General features: G+C 41.6%; 1 protein-coding gene across 1 annotated transcript in view; it reads right to left on the reverse strand.

The window, feature by feature from the left end:
* Positions 1 to 352: 352 nt before the first annotated feature.
* LOC129096253 (voltage-dependent calcium channel gamma-2 subunit-like) overlaps positions 353 to 22,676 on the reverse strand; it is a 61,567-nt gene continuing 39,243 nt past the window's right edge. The window contains exons 2-4 of the mRNA XM_054604985.1: positions 19,075 to 19,158; positions 3,874 to 4,014; positions 353 to 1,023 (exon numbers count right to left, since the gene is read on the reverse strand). Coding sequence (XP_054460960.1) covers positions 500 to 1,023; positions 3,874 to 4,014; positions 19,075 to 19,158 — 749 coding nt within the window. The 3' untranslated portion in view covers positions 353 to 499. The remainder of the gene's footprint in view (positions 1,024 to 3,873; positions 4,015 to 19,074; positions 19,159 to 22,676) is intronic.

Here is a 22,676-nt window from a genome sequence, read left to right on the forward strand (position 1 = left end):
TGTGTGTGTGTGTGTGGGGGGTCTTGTGGGATGGTGGTGTGAGGGCGGGATCATAGGCGGGGCCGAGGGGGAAAGCCACGCCCCCTTTTCCATCAGACTGAGGAAGAGTAAAAAATATAAAGTTCACTTTTTATCGGGCAGTCTGGCTCGGCCCACCGCTCCCACGTCTCACCACCGCCCACCGCCCACCGCCCACCCGGCTCCTCCGCCCCGACCTCCCCCTCAAATCTTTACAAACATGTTCAAAACTCGTTAAACAATGGTAGATGGGAAAATCATGCATGTTTCTTTTTTATGCATTTTTATCTCTGTTTCCTTTTTTTTTGTTATTATTTTAAACAGAAACTCGGCGCTCAGAGCTTCCCTTCTTACCCCTCACTCCATCTATCCATTTTAAGCCCTCTTCCGTCTCCGTACGTCCGTCTTTTGCCGTCACCCCCACCCCCCCCAAAAAAGTTCCCTCTAATTCTTTAAAGTGTCTGAGGTCCCTCGTTCAGTTTCATACAGGTGTGGTGCGTCGGTTGGCGGTGTTGCTGCTGTCTTTCAGGTCCTTCTGGATGCAGTTGTGGACCTGCAGGAAGTTGTGGTCCCTCTCCGTGGAGTTATAGGTGGCCGTCGGCGTGCCCGTCTGGCCCTTGGGCAGCGTGTACATGGACAGCTCGGTGGACGGCAGCGCCCCGAACGCCTTCAGCCCCACCGGCGACGCCTCGCGGGAGTGCGAGGGATCCGTGGAGCGGGACGAGGAGCGTGAGCGGCGCCGGTAGCGGTAGCGGTAGCTCGGGATGCGCGTGATGGCCGCGCCTTGGAGGTAGTCGGCGGCCCGCGCCCCCACGCGCAGCTCCCGGTGGCGGTCGATGAACATGTGCACGGCCAGCACGCCCACCATCTCGGCCATGATGAAGGAGAGGGCGCCGAAGTAGAAGGACCAGCCGTAGGAGTAGCTGTTCTTCTTGGAGTCGCTCTTGGAAGGGTCCCCGGCGTTGGCTGATATGTACACAATGATTCCTATGATGTTGCTGAGGCCTAGGACAAGAGGAGAGGGAAGGAGACGAGATTAAAGGATAAAAACACAGCCAAAGTGTTACTCAAAAAGGCCCACACACTAAAAACAACCAAAGTCATCACAGTTATTATCTTTGTCAGCTGAAAGAAGTGCAGACACCAAAGACTCCTCAGTGTTGACGGCTGGAGTCGTTGGCAATAAGGTTTCCTTTTGTCTAATCTAGAGACTTGTCTTTTTCTTTACAGACGATTCCTGAAACAAGTTTATTTATATTGAAAACAGGTGAGATTCCTGAACTGTTTGAAATCAAAGTATGCAAATGTTTAATCGACTCAATAAAGAACAGTGAAGTATTGGCAGCCCTTAATGGTAAAACCATCATCACCGGTTGATTATGAGGCAATGCCCCAGACATTATAGTTGTTTAGCGTATTTTTTTTGTTTTGTGTCTCTTTGTTGTCGTGAAGCATCTCTCTGTGAGTCGTTTTCTCTCTTTGTAGTCATTATGTGTAACTTTGTCATTGTTTTATGTCTCTTTGTAGTTATGTTTCTCTTTGTCGTAATTTTGTTTCTCTTTGTAATTGCTTTGTGTCTCTTTGTAGTTGTTTTATATCTATTGTAGTTGTTATGTTTCTCTTTGGAGTAATTTTGTTTCCCTTTGTTGTAATTTTGTGCCTTTTTGTAGTTCATTTTCATATCTTTATTGTTGTTTCTTTGTGGTAATTTTCAGTCTAGGTAGGTTTCTCTTGGCCCTTGCGTATGTGTCCAGTAGGCCTGTTCAGTAACCAAAACATTACTACGTTTTTGAGTACAAATGTTCCTGTTTTGCTACTTCACAGCCAATTTTATTTTATTATTTTTTGTCCACCAAGTCAAGCAGCCGAACAGCTTTCAGACAGAGAAGATGAACACAGTTGATGACTGATTGTGATAAGAATCAGTTCAAACTGTGGCTGTAGACGGACAGAAGTTTCTCTCTCTCTTTCTCTCTGTTGCCCCCAAAGCTCTCTCTACTTCTTTGAGATGCAAACTGGGGCAGATTCAGCCTCACATTTATTTCTCATATTATATTTCCACCTCCAACGACATTCAAACTCACAGTCGATCTTTCTAGTCCGCCTCACTTTTTTCCTCCTTTCCCTTTTCTCCCTCCCCCTATTTTGATCATCTGTCATTCTTGTCATCCATCATCACTCTGGCGGTGTGCAGCCAGAAATAAACACACGGACAGACAGACAGAAAGGACAGCTATGCAGACGAAACAGTGAAAACAATGCTGTGTAAAGAGACGGAGCAGCAGACTGAGGTGTGAGGACTGAGAGGGCCTGATTGAGATGGATCAGAGCAGAAGAGTATCAGGGACACCTTATTTTTAGAGTGTAATCCCAGTGGCCTCCTCTTAGCCTAGCAACAGGACGAGAGAGACAGACGCAGACGGAGAAACAGAGAGAACTGCATCCCTCACTTCTGACTTGGAGGGGAACTAGTTATCTAGTGCAGCACAGTAGGCCGTGGCCTAGAACCAGAGTACAAACACACACACACACACACACACACACACACACACACACACACACACACACACACACACACACACACACACACACACACACACACACACACACAAATGCTCTGGCAAAATGGCAACCTGGGCTATCTTTGTCTCCTTAACTTCGTCCTGAGGCGACTGTTGCGTCAAACGCTACGCAACACGCCACCTGCTGGTCAGCGAGTGCAGTCGTGTCCATTTTTTTTTCTTATGGGAGGAAACCAGTCTGACTGACTGACTTGTTTGACCTGAACTGCAGCTTTATTTGTAACTGTATTCTGACCATGATGCAACCTCTGGTTCTGCCGAGTGAAGTCAAAGCTTCATGTGTTAAAGCTGCATTCTCTCTCCTGTCCACCAGGTTGTATAGAAGTCTATGAGAAAATGACTCTACTTCTCTCTTGATTTATTCCCTCAGTAAACATTGTAAACATGAGTTTATGGTCTCAATCTCTAGTTCCAAGTCTTCTTCGGTTCACTGGTTACAAAAATCCAAAATGGCGACGGCTTGATCGCCAAAACCGAGGCCACTGTCCAAAAAACCAATGAGTATGTCCACTTATATACAGTCCATGGTTATGATGGTTGCTCATAATGACGAACTAACGTATAATAATCACAGGAATCTGAAATTCCCTTCAGCTATTGATCGTTTTAAGGCCCTTCTCAGCTATTTTTGAATCCTTAAGCCTGTACACTTAACCGTTCTGGTCGACTCTTTTAAAGGTGTTCTCAGTAAAAGACTCTGTCCTGTAGACTGCCTGCTCAGCACCGATGTGAACACAGTGGAGGAGCATTTAGCAGCTAAAGAGACATATTTCCCTCAGGAGCTGGTGGAGACAAAACAGCTAAACGAAGTGTAAATATTGGACTTAGGCTCATCTGACGGCTTTAACTTCAGCCCTATCAATTGTGTGAGGTGATATCCAATGTGTCATTGCTGTCAAATAGACCCAAAAAGAAAAATCAGTGGTTGCAGTTTTAAGGATAACGTCTTTGTTTTGTCATCAGCTCTGTTTCTGTTTCCATTCTTTCTTTGACAGAACTAAGAAAAATATGTTGATTCCAAAAAAGAATAGATTTTTTGAAGACGCTTTCTGTCATTTTTCCCAAAGTACATCCGATATACTTCTACATCTTTTCTCCATAATGATCCTCTCTCCTCCTTCATCTATCATTTTACCATTTTACTCACTCCCTCTTCTTCCTCCCCCCGTCACACCTTCACCTTGACACCTCCTGCTCATCCTGCCAATCCTCTCCCACTTCCTCCTTCCCCTCCCCCCCTTTCCTCGCCTCCTTCCTCTCCTTCCCTTCGTACCTGCTGAGACGAAGAGGATGCCGGAGCTGAGGATGATGTTGTGGCGTGACTTGTAGAACTCGCTGGCGGCGATGCACAGCCCCCCCATGAAGAGCAGGATCACACTCATGATGGGGAAGATACTGGAGGCTCGGACAGCGCCTGGACACACAAACACAACAACAAGGCAGAATGAATTGTCATTGTCATAATGATCAACACTGGAAACATGATAAAAGATATAATTATTGTTACTTATTGTACAGATTACCAAATGATAGATGATATGCATGATAGACCTCTTATCACCAGGCAGAAACACACAATGCCTCGTGGTTTACCTTGTGAAATAGTTAGGTTTGAGCAACAAAGCTACTTGGTTAAGTTTAGAAAAGATATCATAGTTTGAGTTCAAATAATAACGCAACAATGTAACGCCACAATGTAACGCCACAATGTAACGCAACAATGTAACGCAACAATGTAACGCAACAATGTAACACAACAAAGCAACAATGTAACGCAACAATGTAACGCAACAATGTAACGCAACAATGTAACGCAACAACGTAACGCAACAACGTAACGCAACAACGTAACGCAACAATGTAATGCTAAATGTAACGCAACAATGTAACGCAACAATGTAACGCAACAATGTAACGCAACAATGTAACACAACAAAGCAACAATGTAATGCAACAATGTAACGCAACAATGTAACGCAACAATGTAATGCAACAATGTAACGCAACAATATAACACAACAAAGCAACAACGCAACAATGTAATGCAACAATGTAACGCCACAAGGTAACGCCACAACGTAACAACAACAACGCAACAATGTAACAACAATGTAACGCAACAATGTAACAACAATGTAATGCAACAATGTAATGTAACGCAACAATGTAACGCAACAATGTAACACAACAATGTAACACAACAACGTAACAACAACCTAGCATAACTAGCAAAAAATAAAATAAAAGCCACCCTTAGCAGACTCTCTTACGCACTATTACGTAACATGCATAAAGTCAGCTTGTAATTTGGATCCCCTTTAGTTGATGACAGTTCACCTATTAAAAAATGATTCAATGTTATTTCTCAACCCAGTCACCAGAAAAATGTCATTGTATGTTTTTGCAAAATACGCTGAATGTCGATATTTCTGAACCAAAAATATGTTTCATATCAGTCTTGTATCTTGATTGCAGAAGCGCAGAATGCCTCGTGGTTAACGGCAAGAAACAATTGGTTAGTTTTAGGAAATAAAACAATTTGGTTAAGGTTAGAAAAAGATTGCATTTGTGTTGAAATAATAATGTAACGCAATAACGTAGCTTAACTAGCATAAATAAATAGAAATTGCCCTTAGCAGACTTTCTGACGTACTGTTACGTAACAGACTTTTGGTTGCAGATGGGGACACCAACAGCGTCTCCAGGGTGAAAGTCCTGTGTTTGTTTGACCCATCCACCCTTAGTAGACTTTCTTGCCAGTCTTACTTGTTATTAAACCAGGTGACTTTTAATAACAGTCAATACAAAAAATACATAAATAATATAGACGTCACTTGCTCTGACCAAATGCAAAATTGTTGACATTCAACTTATCAGTGGTTTGCATAAAAAGTACAATTGCAACAATATTTTTAGAGTGAATGGGATGTATTTTTGGCCATAACATTGTACTGAGAAACATCACAAAAACAAAGAAACAACAAATAAACACAGTCAGCTGGTCAGATTTAACCAAACTAATAGAGATGATGACCAAAATAAGCTAAATAATTGTCATTGTCACCACGTGCTAAAGATATAATTATTGTTACAAACGTATGACCGAATGATGTATGATATGCATGACAGACCTTTAAGTTATTGATATTTTATTGCTCCGTCATTTGGAAAAAAACAAGCAATAATTGATCCTTTAAAAAGAGTATATTCTGCATTTAATTTCACTGCACCTTGACTACTTTTTCCAAAATGTATATATTTAAAAACTATGTTCCCCTGTTTTCTTTCTCCTCTATAAAGATCTCTCCTCCATTGTGCAGTGTTTCTCCCTCTCCACCTATCGCTCCACCCTGTCCGTCCGTCCTCCATCCCTCCCCTATCAGTCCGTCCATCAGCTGTCTGTCTGTTCGCCCTCTGTGCGGACGATTTGCTGATTGGCCGCGGGGTTGTCATGGTGCTGCCGTGGTCACGGAGCTCGATCTGGTTTCTAAAGGCGACCAATGTCACATTCCTCAACTTTTCATGCGGATACATTTTCCTGCAGGATTCTGCTTCCGTTGTTGAAGATATCAGATTTTCCCTTTTTTTCTTGTCTTTAGTTCTCATTCTTTACAATAAGTAAATAAGTACAAATAAATGATTAAATCTAAAGTTTTTAAATGATATCTATTTGTGTATGTGTTGGAGACCACTAAATGCTCTGCTGTTGAGAAGGTTTATTAGCTTTCTTTCTTAATCTTCAACTTTATTACTCAAGCGTAGAGTAATACAGATCACCTGTTAACATATATTTTTAAACTGAAATAGCAACATTAAGTGGTTGGTTATTAATGCAGTAGGTTCCAGAATCTAACCACAATCTATGCTAATGATTTGATGTTATTTTGTCAACTTACTGCCAGAAAAACTTTGTCATTGTATGTTTCTTCAAATTGCGAAATACGCTGAATGTGGATGTTTCCGAACCAAAAATATGTTTCATATCAGCCTTGTATCTCGCTTGCAGATACCCAGAATTCCTCGTGGTTAACGATGTGAAACAATTGGTGAGGTTCAGGCAACACAACTTATTTGTTTAGGTTAGAAAAAAGATTGTGTTTGTGTTCAAATAATAACACAACCCAACAACGTAGCGTAACTAGCATACATAAATAACCACCGCCCTCAGCAGACTGTACTGTTACGTAACAAATGTAAAGTCAACATTGACTTTTGGTTTCACATGGGACACCAACAGAGGTCTCCTGGGTGAAAGTCCTGTTGTTGTTTGATCCATCCGCCCTTAGTAAACTTTCTCGCCCATACTTGTTATTAAAACATGACTTTCACTAACAGTAGATACACTATGCCACTTGCTCTGACCAAATGAAAATAGTTTCAAATTCACATTCAACGTATCTGTGGTTTGCATAAAAAATACAAAACTATTTTCCTAGCTGTGTTTTCAAGGTTTCGGCCATTAATTCTATCTTCAATAATAAGATTATACTAAGAACTTACCATCGCTAAAAAAAGAAACAAGAAATATGTGCAGTCAGCTGTCAATCTTAGTCCTGGTTCATATTTAAGTGCAGTTTCTATTGTCTACAACCTGTTTGATCATCTGGCTCGTGTTTCTTGAAGGTCTCTCTCTCTCACTCTCTCTCTCTCTCTCTCTCTCTCTCTCTCTCTCTCTCTCTCTCTCTCTCTCCAGTGTGGCTGGACTGTGATGGTTCCATTCACTGAAGCATATAAAATATTAAGATGACCTCAGAGATGGCACTGAACCAAGGGTCCTCCTCCTCCTCCTCCTCCTCCTCCTCCTCCTCCTCCTCCTACATCGTATTTGTTTTAACCCCGTCTCCTCTTCTTCATTGACATGTGCTGTCAGAGCAAATTGACTTCAAGGTGGAAAAGCCCGTCACACCAACAACATACTGTACACACACACACACACACACACACTGACGAACACACCTATTTCACCCAAGTAAGCGGAAATGCTTCCTGACACACACACACACACACACACACACACACACACACACACACACACACACACACACACACACACACACACACACACACACACACACACACACACACATCTGTACTGCACTTTCTTTATCATTTACTAAAGGTGAACACACAGCTGGCTGACATTTTCTACGATGTAAAGAGACACATTTCAGAACAAATTCAAAACAAGTGAAATAAAACTCAAAGCGAGTTCTAATGTCAAGACCTTTCTTTATCTTGAAAGGCCTAAATATTACCTATTATTTCACTTCTATTTGACTCTAAATGGAGCATCATTTACTAAATGAACATCATGCTGTATTGAAGAAGACTTGAAACTAGAGATTGAGACCATAAACTCATGTTTACAATGTTTACTGAGGGAATAAATCAAGAGAGAAGTAGAGTCATTTTCTCATAGACTTCTATACAACCAGAGGAGTCGCCCCCTGGTGGACAGCAGAGAGAATGCAGCTTTAACACATGAAGCATTGACTTCATTCAGCAGAATCAGAGGTTGCTGCCACATTTAAAGGCACAAAGATCTTGTATTAATTGTTTTTTTACTTATTTTTTCCATTGTAGTTTTTTTGTATCGTTGTTTAACTTTGTAAAGGTCACAAAGGCTTTAAATTATAATCACAAACTCTACTGGATAATTATTAATCTTAGAGGATGATTTGACCCCAGGAAAATAAAGTAGATAGCAACTTAGTGACAGTTAAGACTTTTAATGAAGCGCGATACAATGCAGGACGATAAGAACAGGGCGCTACGGTGAAAACTGACAATCGACTAAAAACAGGAGGATAGAGGGATAAAAGTGTAAAATAGAAGGAGAACAGAAGAAGAGAAGGTAGAAGACTGCAGGCCTCCACTTCTCTGTGAAGCTGCTTTGCCTCGAGCAATCTCTCTCTCTCTCTCTCTCTCTCTCTCACTCTCTCTATCTCTCTCTCTCTCTTCAGTCCTCTGCACTTCTTTTAAACAGACGGCAGGGAGTTTAAAAAAGGAAGAATTTTTAACCAAATGCGCTGGCCTCCAGGCGCACCCCGCCACCGAACACACGGCAGCACAGAGACAAAGACGCGGAGAGTTGAAAGCGAACAAGCGTCAGCCGTCGTTGTGTTGTTAGCGTCTTTGTCTCGGGGCCGCTGTGGGGATTGAACCTGTGACTTCCTGGTTGTGGGATTTTATCTGCAACAACATTCTAGTGAAGTGAAACATGCTTCTTATGTTTCTTGTCTCGTTCTGAAACTTTGCTCCTGCTCGCTGTTGTTTAGCCTCAAGCATAAACTCGTTTGGTACCTACAAAGTCCTGATTGGCTCCCTGTTGTCAACACTTGGATAGCCCATAAATTACATATAAATTATGAGCTGCTGAGAGGAGATATCCTCTATTTAATAGCACTGGGTTTTAATTAGGATCCAACACACATTGTTCGTGCGTGATGTCATCAAAGCTCCAAGCTCTGTCTCAACAAATAACACATAAAAAGTAACGCCGTTCTTGCTTTATGCCATTTAGTCAGCACTGACTGTAAGGTGCATGCACAAGCGTTCAAGGCAGTATAATAACTAATTAGGTCTGTGTTATTGTAAAGAAATATACATAATATTTAAATCCCTACATGCATTTCTGGCTACGGCCACTAGGGGATTCAGCGAGCACAGAACGCGTATTTGTGGCACATCCTGGCTACCGTACCTCAACTTCTACTTCTGTCTGTACGACGTTTGTCTGTACGACGTCTGTCTGTACGACGTCTGTCTGTACGACGTCTGTCTGTACGACGTCTGTCTGTACGACGTCTGTCTGTGCGCTTTCAAGCAACAATTGATGATCGTGATGATGTCTGCGTGATGCACTTAAGAGTTCATTTTATTACAATTATTTTCAGAATGGTGAAGATTTATAAACTGTTGGATGTCCCAATCCATTAACAGTGTGTGTGTTTCTAAATCAATGAGAGCGTTTGCTGATAAATTACCCAATCTTTTCCCCAAAAATTGTATTATCATATTACTGGTCATCACAATCACACCGTTGTCGTTTCAGTAACGTAGTTAAGGACATGGAGGATGGTGGAGGATTATTGTTTTACTGACGCTATGTTAGGCTCTATAACAATCCTGTACATACTGAAACAAGCTTCCACAGCAGGGAGTCTTGATGATGATGATGATTGAGATGATGAGTGATATCCCAACAATATTGTCCCTGCATTATATCATGAATATAACTCATCATGAGCAGTGTGACCTGTCGTTACACAAATCATAACCTGCGTAAACACACACAGGTGGTAAGAAGCTAATGAGCTTCTGTTTTCTTTATTTATTTTTTTCTGTGCAAAATGACAAAAGTTAAGCAACACTGTGTGTGCGGCGTCCTGTCATCCTTGTGCCATGTGAGTCAATATGTACCGTGCACTATGGCTCGGATAAGGTAATGAGACAGAAGGCAGAGCGCACACACACACACACACACACACACACACACACACACACACACACACACACACACACACACACACACACACACAAACACACACACACACAAACCTAAACGATCTCTTTTCCTTTCCTCCGTCTCTTAAACCTCTTTTGTTTTTCATTCTTTCTTTTACACTTTCAACCCCTTCTTCATTTCTCCCACTGCTCAGTTGGTTCTGCTGCAGTGGTGTGTGTTTATTTATGTGTGTGTGTGTGTGTGTGTGTGTGTGTGTGTGTGTGTGTGTGTGTGTGTGTGTGTGTCTCTGGCTGACTTATGGTTTCATTAGCTGCGGCAGAGGAGAGCCTTGTAATTGTGGCTGAATTATAGAGGCGGGGGTGGACACCACCATGGGAGCTCCCTGGGTTCACACACACACACACACACACACACACACACACACACACACACACACACACACACACACACACACACACACACACACACACACACACACACACACACACACACACACACACACACACACACACACACACACATCCGCTCAACAAGCTACAAAGTGAACACACTCATCGATCAGCCTCCCACCCACTCACTTGCTCACTCTCCAAAGTGGGGTGTTTCCCATACACACTGTATACTGCCCACGCAGGAACAATGTGCTTGCACACACACACACACACACACACACACACACACACACACACACACACACACACACACACACACACACACACACACACACACACACACACAACAACTCACACACACATGCACACAGACACACACACACATTTCGCCCACGTGGGAGAACCCAGAAGCAAAGAACATGTGGTAGTGGGAACTTGCCAAAACAGCTACAGGGGAATAACCAACTGTGTGTGTGTGTGTGTGTGTGTGTGTGTGTGTGTGTGTGTGTGTGTGTGTGTGTGTGTGTGTGTGTGTGTCCATGTAAATCTGACATACGTGTTCATCAGAAGAGTCCTCTTTTTAGAAAATTACCACATCTTATTGAGAGGGAAGAAGAAAAATGGGAGCATGAACACACACAATACAGAGCAGATGTGTGTTTTAATGTGCCTGTGTAGGTGTGTGTGTGTGTGTGTGTGTGTGTGTGTGTATGAATGCTATGCACACACACACAAACACACACACACACACACACATAGGAGGATGCTTGCACAGCCTGCCAGTCATTATCATGTCGTGTTATTCATGTAAATCGTGATATGCCTCCACGTCACAACTTGGCCCCTAAAAATAGCTGCGGCGGCATCAGCCATTCGGATGACGTCGTCGGGTGACGTCATCAGCGAGTGATGTCACGCCTCTCCTCACATCTCGATCCAGAGTATTAGCACAATATACGAGGATCCAGCGGTCTAATTATAGCAACGGCTTTATATTATAGCACACTGCTTTCATTTCAGAGCACATCAGGAATGCGTGTGTGTGTCTTGTTTTTCTATCTTTGTGAGGACCGCCATTTAAACGTTATGAGTGGGGACATTAGGTAAGATCCTCTGCTTTTTTGTTGTTAAAAGGTGAAATGTGTAATATCCAACCACATACTACAAACATATAAGGGGCATTGTTTCTCCACCACTACTGGGTTCTTGCAATCTAAATTTACAGTCATCAGTTATAAAAAAAAAGAGCCACTTCTTGACCAACAGCTGAGCAAGAAAACGCAAATTTTAACAAAACTGCCGAAACATCTGTGTGTTTTCTGTGACACTAACCTGTGCTGTACGGTCAGTTTACGTTTTGATAGTTTGTTTATTTAATAAAAGCCAAAGACGTAGAAACGTTTCAAACACCAACCATGTCTGAGGACAGACGGGACGCTACAGTGACTCACTATCGCCTCTCCAGGTACAAGTGGTATTACAAGACCAATACAATACAAAGACGTAATTGTTCTTTCAATTTTTTGTTTTAAACCAAAATGATGTCCAGATCTAACACATTTTAACTTTAAGGAAATAAATAGGTTCAGGTTTAAGGTCACTGATGTAAAGTAACTAAACATTTTCTCACATTTACTACTTAAGTAATTTTGTCTTTGAATTAACTTGTACTTGTACATTTGACACTATTTTATACTTCAACTCCACACATATTGTTTTTGGACAACATTTTTACTCTTTCATTGATTTTCTTGAAAATTAAGGTTTGACCTACTAGACATCATTTCATAGATTATGATGCATTTTTCAAGCTAAATTTTGTTTCTCCTCATCCAACTAGTCTACACCAATAAAACAGAAGTCTTGATTATTCAGAATAGGATGATTTTTTTCAGTGAAGGTCCTTATGAATATAGAAGAACAAACGTGTGTGTTTGACTGTGCCTTGTTCAAGCCAGTTAGGGCCAAAGCTGAGCTGTTAGCCATATCTAATCCAATTCAATGGCTCCATGCGTGATACTAGACACACCCACACACTTCACACACACCTACACTTACAAAAACACACATTCACACACTGTGTGTTATATACTTTACACCCTTTACACCCTTTCCATCTATCCCTGCATACACACAGACGCTGTACTATCCTACAATTATTCTGTTATACACACACACACACACACGCACACGCACACACACACACACACACACACACACACACACACACACACACACACACACACACACAGCCATGCAACCAAACACATGATGGCTCATTCATATTCTTAGTGATAGCCAAGTGTTGTATAATAAAAACACATTGTTCCTCTGTTATCAAATCTGAAACCACTGTAACATGTTTCAAACAGATACAAATGATGTACATGAATAAATACTTAAATAAATGCATGAATAATACAATCAATTACAATCTGACTTCCTTTGTTTGTGAGTGTAGTGAATAGACATGAAGTCCTTGTAGTGACCAAGAGGCCGACTACTGTCACATAACTGCATTAAAACAAATACCAGCTCAGGGTTTTCTAGGACAACGGAGTTCATATGCACTTATAGAAAACAGGTCAAGAGATATGTTGGACTTTAGACTATACATCAAAAACTGGCTTATGTAGGACATCACAGAGTCTCAGAAGGCCCGGGTGAATGTTACATGTGCATTTAGTTGTAAACCATCCCAGTTTTGTTGGATTAAGTGTGGAAACCTGTGTTGTCTTGTGCAGCCAAAACCATAGCCTTGTTTCCATTCCATTGTCAAGCAGTTATAAGCAAAGACATGTGCCTTTCCATAATCTACTCACTCACTCACATCACTTATTTTTCGACAAATGTGAAAACAAACTCAAGCAAGCTTAAATTGTATGTTTTTATTTGCATTTTAAATTATTAAACCAAGAGGTCGATCTTTTTCTTTAGTGTTTCATGAAACAACATTCATGAATTTGCAAAATTGTCCAATATCAACAAATTCAGCTTACTATCGTGACATGAAAGGATATTTATAGAATTTATTGATAGAAGCAATGGAGGTAATGTTGCTGAATCCACCTTTTATTGGGCTGACTACCAGTCACCAACACAAACTATATGACTGAATTTGACTCCAGTGTAGGAATGTACCTGCAACATTTGCAATAACCAATGGCGACATCACGACTACTGCGTCCAATTCTGATATACAGTCTGTGGTTGAGACCAGTTCAACTCTAATTTGCAGCAAGTCACGCAGCGTCAAGTGTTCAACATAAAGGCTAACGTTACAGAACACGTTGCAGAAGTTGTCCAACTAGGCAAGAGAAGGAAAAACATATCTTTTAGTTAGGACTATGATTGTCTTAACTAAAAGAAATAACTAACACTTCTGCTAACTTCTGCTAACTAACACTTCTCAATGACTGGGTTCTTTCCACAAAACCATGCAGCATAGCAGTGGTTTCTGGCCCTGTGTTATTGGTGAAGGTTCACCCTTATAAATGCTTCAGAATCAAACTGACGTAATGTGAAAACGTGCAACAGCTTTTCAATTTTTGTGGAAAAATCCACTTCCTCAAATGACCCAATCCCATTTCCTGAAGACATAGACAGAGAACCGCCACCATTTAGTACCACTTGTACCAACTAAAACAGACCAGGATTATAAAGAGAATGAACGTTCTCTCTCTTTTTTTGGGATTCTTTACACTCTCTTTTCTATTCTCTCTCTTTCCCCAAGGGTCTTTTTGATCTCTCTCCCTCAGTCTCTCGCTCTCACCCCGCCACCCCCGCCCCCCTCTCTCTGGGTGAATTTGTACATGTGGTTATGTAAGGGCGAGCAGTCAGCCTTCCTCCTGCAGCAGTACTATCAGCCGCAGCCACAGAGAGAGAGAGGACAGAGCCACCACCCCAATCCCTTCACTACAGCATAATATAGAGGACAGGGCTCACGTTTACCATGCTGGTGTACCCATCTGAACCAGAGAGCTGAATAGTCTTGACTCTCAGTGATTCATGTATGAATAATGACCGTTCCATAAGTGTCGACATATCTAATATCCCAAAGAATCCAAGCGTACTATTAGCTCCGATAACATGCTAAAATTTGGGAATTCAGAATGTAAATGTCTGTTATTAGGTTGCTTCTTCTTTTGGATTGGATTCCCAGATATGGCATTTTTAAAAATATTGTCTCTTAAGCTTTTACTAATTTACAGTCCTTCCAAGTGCAATATTATCATAAAACAATCATAATCTCTAAATAAGAAGTGGCCTTCATGTCACCCATTGGTTTGTGGTCTAAAGTTTTGAAGCCTCGAGTTCGGCATTTTGGAACCAGAAGTAATGCAAGAGGGAGGAAGTAAGTACAACTGAACACAAGCAACACACATCTTATAATTAACTCTTCATTAAGCAAAAACACACTGTGAAAGGGTTAAGGTTGTTAGACGGAAACACAGAGTCCCAGGCTAGACAACGCTATGGTGTCGACCTGTCAATCAGTGTGTAGCCCCGCCCTAAAGCATCCCCTGCTTTATGGTCTGTTTGACTCTAAATGGAGCATCATTTACTAAATGAACATCATGCTGTATTGAAGAAGACTTGAAACTAGAGATTGAGACCATAAACTCATGTTTACAATGTTTACTGAGGGAATAAATCAAGAGAGAAGTAGAGTCATTTTCTCATAGACTTCTATACAACCAGAGGAGTCGCCCCCTGGTGGACAGTAGAGAGAATGCAGGTTTTAAGACAACCATATTTTGGATTGGGTTTAATTATCCTCGGGTCCCCTTCAGATTAGGTCTCTAATTGTATGAATTATATAATTTTATGCATGTGGGGTTTATGGAGGGTCTTCAACGACCCCATTTTGGATAGGGTCCAAAATTAGGAAATAGATAGTAGTATTAGAAAGACAAAAGTACAATCTGTCTTCTATTGTCGGTGGAGCATTTGGGAGTAAGAAGTTGTTTTTTACGAGACTTTGCACAAAAACTGGGGGTGCATGATCTACATAAAGATGGAACCTGGCAGTGACAATACTTAATTAACACATTTCAACCCTTAATTTAAATACATTTTGTAGATTAAGTAAGAGGATTTATGTCAAACCTGTCAAAACTCCTGCAAAAACACTATTTTAGTATGATTCAGTGTGGAGTTCCCTGTAATAACTCTGCTGTTTGAGGACACCTATCATTGCATTGAGGATATCAGGAGCCCACTTGTCAACAAACACTGAGTGCTACTGTTCCCTGAGCTTCCTTGGCAATCTGTTTCATATCATTATCTCAGGCGTCTGACAGTAAGAACAATATGATCCAAATTCGAGGCAGCAGAAGCCTGGGAATTGACGAATCAACACTTGAGGCTTGGAGGAGAAGTTGTCTCCCCTCTCTCAGCGACTGTGCAACAAGGCACCCAACCAACTAGTTGTAGTTGTGTTGGGAGGCTTCCAGGAGGGGAATGTGTATGAGTGAGTGGTGGAGAAATCCCTGCCTCGATAAACAACTGTTGCATCAATTCCATCTGTCAGAGTGTGTCACCATCCACACTTTACATTGTCATTTTCATAATTTAGCTGACACTGTAATTGACTTACAGCAAGTGAGCTTTGATTGCCATATCACTGAAGATTGCAGGGAAACAACAAGCAAAGAGTGCAAGAGTCAGTGTGTTAGTGTATGTACAATAATGATTATGTAATCCTGCAATTCATAGAAGTGGTGCTCAGTAACAAACAAAATAAGATATCACGTTGTCACACCCAACTGGTCAGATACTGCCTTGCTCAGGGATCCTGAGCTTCAAACCTCGTCGCTCTAGGTTCCCCTCTAGCGTCAGTGTGGGTCCGTTTCTGCTCGTCACATGCATACATCTCCCAACAAAGGTACTTGGTTATGACCAGACGCGCCACATGGTTTTTGGCAGGCAGTTTCATGAAATGCTTGGCAAGTGATTGGATGAACCAACTCTTGACGAAACCAGTAGGGAGAAAAGCAAAAAACATATTTTTCCATGTAGTAAAAGCCTCCATTGTTCGTTGAATAAACACTCTCCAGCTCTGATATTACTGATGCTGTTGCAAAAAACCAACGCTAACCTCTTAATGGAATTGCTATTGTTGTTTAGAACTAACGAGCTTTCACAAACACATAACTTGAACCCTGACAGGAGGAATTCTGGCTCGCGTTATCTTGTGACATTGCGAGAATCCAGTTGCAGTGCAAGGTAAACTTGGTTAGTCTTAAGAAAAGGATTGTAATTGTAAATAAGTAAATGTGGAGGTAAACTAAGTACATATAATACGTGACAAAACTAATTGTAAAATAAGTCTATGTTGACTTTAATTCACACAATATACAAACTGCTGTCTCCTGTGTGAAAGTCCTGTGTTAGTTAGACCCGTCCAAATTGCCATCACACCCATCCTATATGGACTCATACAGACTCTAAAGCGTGCCTCAGTGAGTCCGGAGTGAGAACGGATTGAATAAGTACAAAAGGACAATATGTGCAAATGTTCACAGTCACATAAAATGAAAGACCTGACACACCAATGTGGACTGAGACAAAAATACACAATGTATGTAGCCATCCACCGACCATGCCTCTCCATCCAGGGTCTCTCCCCATCTCTTTTTCCTGCTTTGGGTCATTTTCAGAGCAAATAGCACTGCATAAAAAAAGGTTTTCAGGTTTATCTTCTTCCCTGACTGTCAAAGACTAACACAAATCTGTGCAAGTTGATGGTAACAACCTTTATGTTTAGTTTATCCGGCTTTTGTATCATATTTTTCAGCTAGTCTTCAGGTTTTATCCCAAACTTCAGTGTACTGAAACCTCACAGAGCTGCATATACAAACACACACACACACACACACACACACACACACACACACACACACACACACACACACACACACACACACACACACACACACAGTGCACAGATATTTCAAAACGGTTGCCATGACGACGCACAGCGGGAGAGGTTAGAAAATATGCAGGATCAGTGGTTCATCTGGACAAAATACAGTGATTCAAAATGAATAGAAGCTTCTATCTTCCACTGCAAAAAGCTGGCTACTGCTGTTTCAGTGGCCTCCAGGGTGCAACGGATACCAGAGCACCGACTGATCCATGTCTCATCTCTGCCGGGGGGTTATTTATCTGAATGGGTAACATTTTTTGGCAACGGTGTGCGGCTTCCACCTTCAAGTGGCTGTACAAACACAGGAAGTCCTACAGGACCGTAACAAATCCTCACAAATCCTCACACCTCACATGGAAAGCCAACACTCTGCACCTGCTTTTCATTGTAAATCGTTGGATGAGATAGTTGCCGCACTCGTTTTCAATTGTTCAAGAGTTTCTTTCCGAAAGAAACTCTCTCGCTGTCCCGTTCCCCATCATCCCGCATCCTCACTCCACCCCGTGGCCTCCATCCACCAGCCTCGGTGGGGACGGACAGACAGATGGACGGGAAAGCAAGAGGAGGGAGGCAAAGGGAGTGGATGGGTGGAAGGAGGAGAGGGAGTGAGGTGTGACCCACATAGAGGAGCCTGGAGTATTTATAGAGGAAAGTGTCCTAATTGGCAAGCCTCTGGGAGAGCAACAGCACTGCACTGGTACCCTACTCCTTGTCCTTCACCTCCTCAACCTTCCCTTCTCCTTGGCTTCCGCCCCGTCTCCTGCCACCTCGTCCTCCTGTCCTCTTCTACCTCCTGGAATTTGTCTTCATCGCTCTTTTCTGCTCTTCCACATCAGTGACCTAATCCCCTATTCTGCACCTTTACCCTGTCTCTCTTTAGTCATCTTCAGCCTCTTGCTCTTCTTCATTTCTGTCCTCTCTTCTCCACCTCTAACTTCCCATCCCACTTGTACTTTTTCCTCCATCGGCTGCTTTCCCCGTCCTTTACTCTCTTTCACTCCCACATCAGGCTGAAAACAGCTCTAGTGTCATATTCCCGTATCTCACTGATACTTTTTGAACTTGAACTTCAACCTTTTTAACTTCAGTGATTCCACAGATTGTCCACTTGAAATTATTGTTATAATTTCATTTAAAATCATGTTTTAATTGTAGAACAAGTGTGATGTTATGCCCTTGCTATTTCAGCCGTGTCCCCTAGAAATTAAACGCCCCCGCAACCAAACTGCAATTACATTTTATGGGAAGCTTATTTTCTTTTCGAAACAAACACAGGACTCTCACCCAGGGGACCGGCGTTCATGGGAAACCAAAAAGTTGACGTTATAATTTACGTCTGTGACTTCAACAATCTAACAAGACAAACATACTGATTTTAAGCCAAACCATGAAGTTTTTACTAAACCCTTATCAAGTTTTGTTTTGTTAACATTCACAACATAGACCAAATATTTGAAACTGCGACCGTAATCTAGGAGAGTTTATGTTTCCTTCGAAACATAATTGAGAAAGCAGGTAAGTAACATGGGAACGCAATTTTTAGGCTGTACTGTATGACTTTGGGCTTCTTTTTATACAAAATAATCAAAATAAACACTGTCAAAGTTCCATGAAAAGAGGAATTTCAAGAACACTGTAGTAGTGAAGTTAAACAAATATGGATGGATAGAAGAAATGACTTACGTAGGAAGTACTCGGAAGCATCCGCCACATAGTCGGCATCCTCAGGAAAGTGATCTATCTGCTTACACATGCCTTTAAAAGAACCTGTGAGAAGAGAAGGGAGACCTTGTTATGAATGCAGTCAAACCTCTTAAATGATGGATATGACAGGAGAAATTGAACAGTTTGTAACGGTATATGTATCATGTGTTTTTGGGCTTCATACAAATCGTTTTCCGTCTAAATGTCCATCAACACATCCCTTCTATTGCAATAAAAATAAGATTAAAGACAGATGAAAGAAAAGATAGTAAAGGACAGGAGAAAGGAGGTGTCAGAGAAAAAGTTTGGGAAGAAGATATAAAGAAAAAGGGGGCGGGGACTAAAGAAAGAAAGGTGCAACGGGATCTCATAGGAAGGCGTAAAAGTAGCACGACAGATTTAAGCACATTCCACGTGTCATTAAACACATTTAAAGGATAACGTGTGTCATTATGTCCCTCCCCCACATTCCAAATATGTTAACTTCTGTTTATCGGTTGCAGAAATATCAACAACATGGCTGCGACCGTAATCCAAGATCATTACGTTCACTTCTTGTATAGAGTCTGCGGGTTTCACAAAGGACAAGAACAGTGGTCAGGGTGAAAGTCCTGTGTTTGTTCCGGCTGGTCTCATCCAGAGTTTGTATACCTACCAAAAATAAAACGCTGTAATTTGTAGGCATCCCACAAAATCGATTCATATGTTATCCACGTAATTATGAACAAGGAAGTATAAAGATCGAAAAACCCACACAGGACGGCTTCTCAGTAGTCATTTTAACCCAATGTTCTGTAGCCTAAACCTTTAAAAGTATTTTGAAAAGGCTGTTTCCATGTAACAAGAGGATACTGTCACTTGTTGCTGACCACCATAAGAAAAACACATTCATTAGAAAAGTAATTTTTCATAAGATATCAAACAACCCGTTGTATGGGGGTACTTTGGTTTGTTTGACCCTGTTAGCTCTTCCTCACTTTCTCTGAGCGCCGATTGTTATTTTACGCCTCTAGCACATTCACAAAGCATTTATTGTCAGATTTACAGAGCAGTCAGCACAGACTGGATGCCGAAAGCAAGAACGACGTTGTGATATCACGCAAAATTGAGGTTTGGTGACGCCAGGCTGCAAAGGCGTGAAAGTCGATAGAGGAAGGAAGAGAGGAAGAGAAGGTTAGAGGAAAACATCTCAGACAAAGAAAAAAGGAGAGGAGGAGAGATTTGTCAACAGCTTTGAAGGAAACCAATCAGAGGACAGAAAGTGACAGACAGAAGAGGACGAAGACGAAAGGGGGGGGGTAATCTAAACACCTCGAACAGAGCAGGTGGGAGGGTGAGGAGGAGAGAGTGGAGCAAAATGCAAATGAAAGGAGGGGAAGAAAGGAGAGCTGATGGTGCCGCTCATTACGAAGAATTGTGTGTGTGTGTGTGTGTGTGTGTGTGTGTGTGTGTGTGTGTGTGTGTGTGTGTGTGTGTGTTTGTGTTTAGCTTGGTTCAGCTCCAGTGGTAATTGTATGCCCTCCCAAACCACTGCAATTAAATAGGCCCTTGTTAATTGGCGATTGAAGGACGAAAGACTAGCGCCCGGCTTTAAATGGGCATTGGTTACACACACACACACACACACACACACACACACACACACACACACACACACACACACACACACACACACACACACACACACACACACTTGCACAATATGCCTCACACACACAGACTCACACCCTGTAGCATCAGCCCTATTGTCAGGAGTCTTTCTCAATCATCACTGCGAGAGAGCACTTGCTGCTAAAGTTTTCCAATATTTTTCATGACCACAAAAAAAAGAACAATTTCACACTGAAGCTCAACACATAAAAAGAGAAAAGAAAATAGTGGCGACAGGACTCTACGACAAGCCCGTTTCATATTTACATATCTTTAATACGCCACAGCAAACACTCAGGCGAACAAAGCGTTTTTCATCCGGTAGACTTTGATCGATGCATTAAATATACTTTGCCAGGAAGCGGCTCGGAAAAACCTTTCAGCGATGCTTTCATCTTTTCATAATTTCGGTGTGAGCTGTGTGTTGAAATTCTGTTACAGCTCCTGAGACGACTGTTTTGATCAACAGCACGCCGTGCTTCAGGAGGAAATAGCCTCGCGTTCGGGTGGCCTCTCGTCTCCGTAACTATTTGTTGTGCAAATGTGAGCGACGCCACAAAGAGAAGTCGACTGGAATCGTGATTTGTGTTCTCAAGAAGCTCTGAGTTGAGTGTAGAATTAAAAGTGCTGATGGGTTGAGGTCTCTCAGGTGATGCGGTTCGCCCTCCAGTGGACATGAAGCCTTTCAAAAAGACTGACTCAGCAGTATTAAAACATTACGTCATCGCTTGTTCAGTTTGGAGATTTATTAATTGAGATAATGCCGTTTATAAATAGCAGGATCTTCAGTTGTTCCAGTCAGTTTCTGCATGACACTAACTGCAGTTAAAGGAGCACTTCACCCACAAAATAACCATTTATATATCAGGTACTGATAAGAAAACTTTGTGCCTTTATGAAGAATTAAGAATCAAAAATGGGGTCTTGGTGAATTTAACAGCAAAACTATATAAAACGTGTTTACAAACTCTCACACAACTCGTGAAAAATAATACAACGCTTATTATCCAGTCGTTTGCCTACTACTTCACAGACACATCCTCACTTAAGCCTTACTATTTAAAACACATAAAGTTGTGCTTCTCATGCTGAAAAGTCCAAAGTGTGTTAATAGTGAGGTTTTAGTGAAGATGCATGTGTTTGTGTCGTAGTAAGCCCATAACTGGAAAACCTGGAGTTGTAAGAGCATTTGTAAACACATGTTTTTATATAGTTTTGCTGCAATTCATCAAGACTTTTCAGCATTGGTTGTGATCTGAGTCGTAGTCCTACGATGTAAATAGAAAATATTACATGAAAGCAGAGTTTTCTGTCATCCGTCTGCACCACTGTTATGTTCCCTTAATGCAGCAAAACAAGTGTTGACACTCTTATGCTAAAAAAAAAGAATCACTAAAGCAGGAGAAGGAGAAGAGGAACTTATTTTTGCCTTTGGGGACTCAGTGATGGTTGAGCTGATTACAGTTTAGTTTCAGACGTCACTTATTAGACAAGATGTGTTTTGTTCCTGACAGTTTGGAGATGAAATTCAAAATCTATGCCGTTCGATCAAGTTGTTTTTGATGTCCCCACTAAGTTTATTTTAAACATTTTAACAACTAAACATGAGCCACAAACTGATGGCACAGATGTGAGCAGAAACTCAATGGGGTGTGCAGCATTTAAAATCCGGTTCATCCTGGTTTCAAGTGCATAGACAAAGTCCAGGTGACGTCTACCATGCTTTCACCAAATACACCATCCCATTTTACTGCACAGTTTGCAATACTTGTTGCCCCGGTCTCAGCGGCTTTCGTACTTTTTGTCGATAACTTTAAGTCAACAAAAGTCAACAAAACTACTATCGCTACTACCATAAAGATCATGGATTGTGTTCAAATAATAAAGTAACAACATTAAAAACTTTCTTTCAGAACAGGCTTAAAGTCAAC

Source organism: Anoplopoma fimbria, chromosome 9 (genome assembly GCF_027596085.1).
Source record: "Anoplopoma fimbria isolate UVic2021 breed Golden Eagle Sablefish chromosome 9, Afim_UVic_2022, whole genome shotgun sequence".
Lineage (NCBI taxonomy): Eukaryota > Metazoa > Chordata > Actinopteri > Perciformes > Anoplopomatidae > Anoplopoma > Anoplopoma fimbria.